Below are 5,833 nucleotides of genomic sequence, written 5' to 3'. Positions count from 1 at the left end.
TGAAGAGCGAAATTCATGGGATCATGGGCCATTACACATAGGCGGTTGCAGCCCATATCCAAACTAAAATGCCTATAAATAAGAGGGTAAGGTGTCAGGTAAATGGTCGGATTTTTACTGAGTATTACTTTATTTGTGCTGTTACTCTGCTAACTTGAGCGTCAGAGTGCTAACCTGCAGGTGGCAGCCGTTCGGTAAGAGAAGTAAAGATCCATAAACATCACCANATCAAAAGAGTGTACGTTGTCATCGTTTCGAGAAGGTCACGACTTTGTCTCAGGCTTTCCATCCGAAACATTTTTGGCGCCCACCGTGGGACCCGAGATCATTTCATTGACCTGTAAACGACCACGATGGCAGGAGAAGTGCCTTTGCAGATGTTGCAAGATTTACAACAACAAATTCAGGAGATGAGGGCAGAAATTGCAACACTGAGAGCGGAGCAGGCAAATAGGATAGGAGGTCATTCCGACCAATCTGTTAATGTGGAGACCATTCATTCAGATACTGGGGAACAACAACCTACCCAAGGCGAAAGAAGATGAGAGAATAGCAATCCTGCCCCTAGCGCAGGAGTTGGGGGAGTCAACGGTCAGGGAGCGGGTAGAGGTGAAGGAAGACCGAGAAGTAGGGCCGGGAGTAGAGGTGGAGGACGAGGGGGAGGTCGAGGCAATGGCAGAGGCGAATTTCCTCGGTGGGAAGAGAGGCAGCGAACTGAAAGATCAAACCCTGTACACGGCGACCAGGCTGAAGGATTACATCCTTTCACGCCAAGGGTAATGCAGGCGATCATACCAGAGAATAAAGTGCTGCCGTCGATGGAGAAATATGGAGGCTCGTCTGACCCGGTTAAACACCTGCGATCTTTTGTAGATGCCATGGTCGTATATTCATCAGACGAGCTGGTGTGGTGTAGAGTTTTCTCTCTTTCACTAAAAGAAGAAGCACTGGATTGGTTCCATTCCCTACAACCTAGAACTATTGATAATTTCGCCGAACTGCGTCAACTGTTTACTCAGCAATACGCCTCAAGCAAGACGCCCAGGGTAACTTACATGGCCTTGGTAAGAATGAGGCAAGGACGAGACGAGTCACTTAAACTTTTTATGGATCGATTCAATCGCACCGCCCGGCAGGTACGGAATGCCGATCAGCGGCTGGTGGTGAGTGCCTTAACAACAGCTTTTCGGCCTGGTCCATTTTGCGACTATCTTCATGCTGAAGAACCCTAGAGTATGGATGAGTTACAAAACAAATTGGTCAGTTTTATTCGGGTAGAAGAAGGAAGAGCTCATCAACGCGGAAGGGAAGAGGGGGAACCAGTGAACCGTCCGGTTCGAGAGAGAGTTGGACCACAGTCCAGTAGGAATGATAGAAGAGGAGGTTACAGAAACAAAGATCATAATCAAATGCAGCAATATATTCACCATACTCCTTTAAATGCACCGCGTGCAAGAGTTCTGGAGGAGGCATTGAGAGCCGATCTGTTAGCAGTGGTACAGATACCAACACCGAGGGGAGCCGATGAAAGCAAGTATTGCCGGTATCATCAGAATCGGGGCCACACAACTGAAGATTGCCATACATTGAAAGATAAATTGGAGTCTTTGGTTCAAGCAGGACATCTTCAGAAGTTTGTTCACAGGGGAAGAGTGTCAAGCAGAGCCGGACGACCCTCCACACAGCAGGAATCCCAAAAAAGGACTCGGCCGAGAGCTGACCGAAGCAGAAGCAGAAGCGCGGACCGAACGGTTAGAGGAGTAATCAATACTATATCTGGAGGGTTCGCATGAGGTGGATCGACGTCAGCTGCCCGCAAAAGACACTTAAGAAATCTACATAGCGCCCACCGAACAGAAACATCAAAGAGATCTATGCCTACCATTACTTTTTCTGATGACGATTTCCATGCGCCGGACCTAGAATAAGATGACCCGATGGTGATAACAGCGATGATAGCCAGATACAGGGTGGGCAAAGTCTTAATAGATCAAGGCAGTTCGGCCAACATACTATATTGGAAGACTTTCAAGCAGATGGACATATCGGAGGATGCAATTTTGCCTTTCAATGAACAAATTGTAGGATTTGCGGGAGAAAGAGTAGACACGAAGGGGTACGTCGATCTGAGGACTAGCTTGGGAGCCGATAAAGACGCCAAAGAGATGAAGGTTCGGTTTCTGTTAGTGGAAGCCGACACGTCTTACAATGTCCTCTTGGGAAGACCGTGCTTAAACATGTTCGGGGCTATCGTTTCAACTCCACACTTAACTTTGAAGTATCCTGCTGATAGCGGAAAGGTAGCAACTGTTCGGGCAGATCAGAAGATGGCGCACGAGTGTTATGCAGCAGGGTTGAAGGTAAACCCAGGATTACCAACTTCCCAGGCAGCCGGTTTGAAGTCGCCATGATGGAATTGGATCCTCGAACACAGTTCGATGATCGGGTGGAACCGCTAGAAGATACACGTCCTTTTGTTATTGGACAACAAGAAGATCAATGTACCACACTGGGGCGTAATCTTACCACCGATCAAGCGACATTGATAGAAGCACTTTTGCTGAAAAACAAAGACCTATTTGCATGGCAAGCAGCTGATATGCCAGGTATTCATCCTAACATAATATCTCATAAATTATCATTATTCAGGGATGCCCGACCGGTTGCCCAGAGGAAGCGGAGGTTGGGCAACGAAAAAAGAAGGGCGGTAAAGGAAGAGGTAGTGAAATTGTTGGAAGCTGGCTTTATACGAGAAGTAAAATATACCACGTGGCTGTCTAACGTGGTGATGGTGAGAAAGCCGAACAGGAAATGAAGAATGTGCACAGATTTTACTGACCTTAATAAAGCATGCCCGAAAGACATATATCCCCTTCCAAGCATCGACGGGCTGGTAGACGGAGTCTCAGGATATGAAATCTTGAGCTTTTTAGATGCTTATTCGGGATATAATCAAATCCCTATGTATCAACCCAATCAAGACAAAACAACCTTCATAACGGAGCGTTCCAATTACTGTTATGAAGTTATGCCGTTCGGCCTAAAGAACGCAGGAGCGACGTATCAACGGCTTATGGATAAGGTCTTTCAACATCAAATAGGAAGATGCATGGAAGTATACGTGGACGACATGGTAGTGAGGAGCCGATCGGTGGAAGAACACTTGCGAGATTTGGCTGAAGTTCTGGATCAGGTACGGAAGTTCGGGATGAGGTTAAACCCTCTCAAATGTACATTTGGAGTATCTGCAGGGAAATTCTTAGGCTTCATGCTTACTTCACGAGGCATAGAGGCCAATCCGGATAAGTGTCGGGCTATCTTGGACATGAGAAGCCCAAGTAGTTTGAAAGAGGTACAACGGTTGGTCGGGAGACTTACATCACTGTCCAGATTCATACCCAAATTAGCTGACCGTATTCAGCCTATCTTAAAGCTAATGAAAAATAGAAGCAAGTGGAATGGAACGACCGGTGCGAGGCAGCATTTGAAGAAGTCAAGCAAATTCTCACTAACCCCCCGGTTATGAGACGCCCAGATTATGGCTGCGATTTGCATTTATTCCTGGCAGTTGGTGAAGAAGCGGTCAGCGCAGCATTAATCCAAGAAGTCCCTGAGTTTTGTCCAATTTATTTCATTAGTCGTGTGCTAAAGGAACCCGAGACCAGATATCAGCAGCTTGAAAAGATAGTCCTAGCACTCGTAATCGCCACCCGAAGGCTCCGCCCCTATTTACAGGGAAACCAGGTAATTGTTCGTACGGACTATCCTATTTCTAAAATTCTACGTAAGCCTGACTTAGCAGGTAGGATGATCGGTTGGTCTATCGAACTCTCTGAGTTCGGTCTGAGGTACGAACCCCGGGGGTCGGTTAAGGGGCAGCATTTAGCTGATTTCGTGGCCGAGTTACCACGACGGCCATCACATTGCTGCTCGTGGGTGTTGTATGTGGACAGATCGTCCGGTCATCAGGGAGGAGGAGCGGGTGTTGTTTTGGAAGGACCCGACGGCATCTTATCGAGCAGGCCTTGATCTTCCGGTTTAAAGCTAGCAATAACCAGGCCGAATACGAGGCCTTAATAGCCGGCCTCGAGTTAGCACGAGACTTAGGAGTTAAAGTGCTGTGTTGCAAAACAGATTCCCAGCTGGTAGCAGGTCACATGAACGGAACCTTTCAAATTAAAGATGATCAACTGCTTAAATACTTCCATAAGGCCAAACACCTATTTGCACATTTTGACAGCATCGAGGTGAATCACATACCCAGGTGTGAAAATCAAAGAGCCGACCGTCTGTCAAAGCTATCGACTGGTAAGGAGAAAGGCCAACTGGCTTCGTTGGTTCGGCAGATAGTCTTCAAACCAACAGTTGAATGCTTACAAGTTTACTCTACTGCCGAACGGGATGACTGGAGAAGGGAAATTGTTTTGCTGATCCAACAACAAGAAGCGAGAATAGCCCTCCGGTCGGAGGAATCAAAACAAGTTGCAAGGTACGTCATGGTAGGAGAAGAGCTGTACCGGAGAGGATACATCACGCCAATGTTAAAATGTATATCCAAAGATGAATCCGATTATGTAATGCGAGAGCTTCATGAAGGGATATGTGGCAGACATGGTGGCGGGCGGTCATTAAGGGCCCGAGCTTTGAGGGCAGGATTCTATTGGCCAACAATGGAAAAGGATTGTCAGGCCTTTGTCGTCAAATGCTTGGCTTGTCAAAAGCACGGGAACATTATTCATACACCAGCTACAGCGTTGTCTGCCATAGTATCACCATGGCCCTTCGCGCAGTGGGGAATGGACATAGTCGGTCCATTCCCGACCGGTCGTTCCCAGTTTAAATTTCTTTTGGTCGCAATTGATTATTTTACTAAGTGGGTGGAAGCCGAGCCTTGGCTAGGATATCAGCCTCTCAGGTACAAAAGTTTGTATGGCGATTGATCTGTAGGTTCGATTTGCCAAAGTACATTATCACTGATAACGGTCGACAATTCATCGACAAAAAGCTGGTGGCGTTTTATAAGGAGTTGGGAATCACACCTTTAACCAGCTCAGTAGAGCACCCACAGACGAACGGTCAAGCGGAAGCTATGAATAAGATCATCATTCAAGAGCTAAAGAAAAAGCTAGGGGACGCCAAAGGAGCATGGGCAGATGAGTTGCAGCAGGTACTTTGGGGTTACCGATGCTCCCCACACAGCGCAACCGGAGAATCACCATTTAACCTCACTTATGGGTCAGATGCAATGTTACCGGTTGAAGTCGGGGAGAATACACTACGAAGAAGTATTGCTGACATGGGTGAAAATGAAGAACATCTCAGAAGCAATCTAGATATACTCCCCGAACGGCGTGATATGGCAGTCGTTCAGCTCGAAGCTCATAAAAGGCTCGTTGCTCGACGCTACAACACCAAGGTTAAACCAAGGCAATTTGTAGAAGGAGACTTGGTTTGGAGACGAACGGGTGAGGCGAGGAAAAATCCCGCACATGGGAAGTTATCCGCCAACTGGGAAGGCCCGTTCAGAGTAAAGGAGAGTTTGAACAATGGCGCATACCGATTGGAGTGTTTAAATGGAAAAGCTATTCCTAATACATGGAACATTTCTCATTTGAAGTTTTATTTTAGTTGATTGTTATGTAATGTTTCAGTTATTTGCAATATTATTCGAATAAACGCAGTTTTGCCAATCATTTCACATCAATATTTTCACGAGCAGATCTGTTCAAAGTTTGGAAATCAGAAAATTGATTTCCGATTGGGTGATAGGCAGGAGTGGACGGGTTGAAGTTAGATAATTAACTTCAAGGTTTGGACATCAGAAAATTGATTT

The 5,833-nt window shown here is 46.5% G+C and overlaps 1 protein-coding gene across 1 annotated transcript; it reads left to right on the top strand.

Moving 5' to 3' along the window:
- The first annotated feature begins 2,818 nt into the window (after nt 1-2,818).
- Nucleotides 2,819-5,632, top strand: LOC106758402. The gene is made up of 4 exons (XM_014641330.1): nt 2,819-3,352; nt 3,448-3,744; nt 3,954-4,834; nt 4,948-5,632. The coding sequence occupies exons 1-4, from the start codon at nt 2,819-2,821 to the stop codon at nt 5,630-5,632; spliced, it is 2,397 nt and encodes a 798-aa protein (XP_014496816.1).
- Nucleotides 5,633-5,833: the final 201 nt, after the last annotated feature.

Source organism: Vigna radiata, chromosome 4 (assembly GCF_000741045.1).
Source record: "Vigna radiata var. radiata cultivar VC1973A chromosome 4, Vradiata_ver6, whole genome shotgun sequence".
Classification (NCBI taxonomy): Eukaryota; Viridiplantae; Streptophyta; class Magnoliopsida; order Fabales; family Fabaceae; genus Vigna; species Vigna radiata.
The sequence above is the reverse complement of the archived record's forward strand: the minus strand, read 5'-3'. Positions and strand labels throughout refer to the sequence as shown.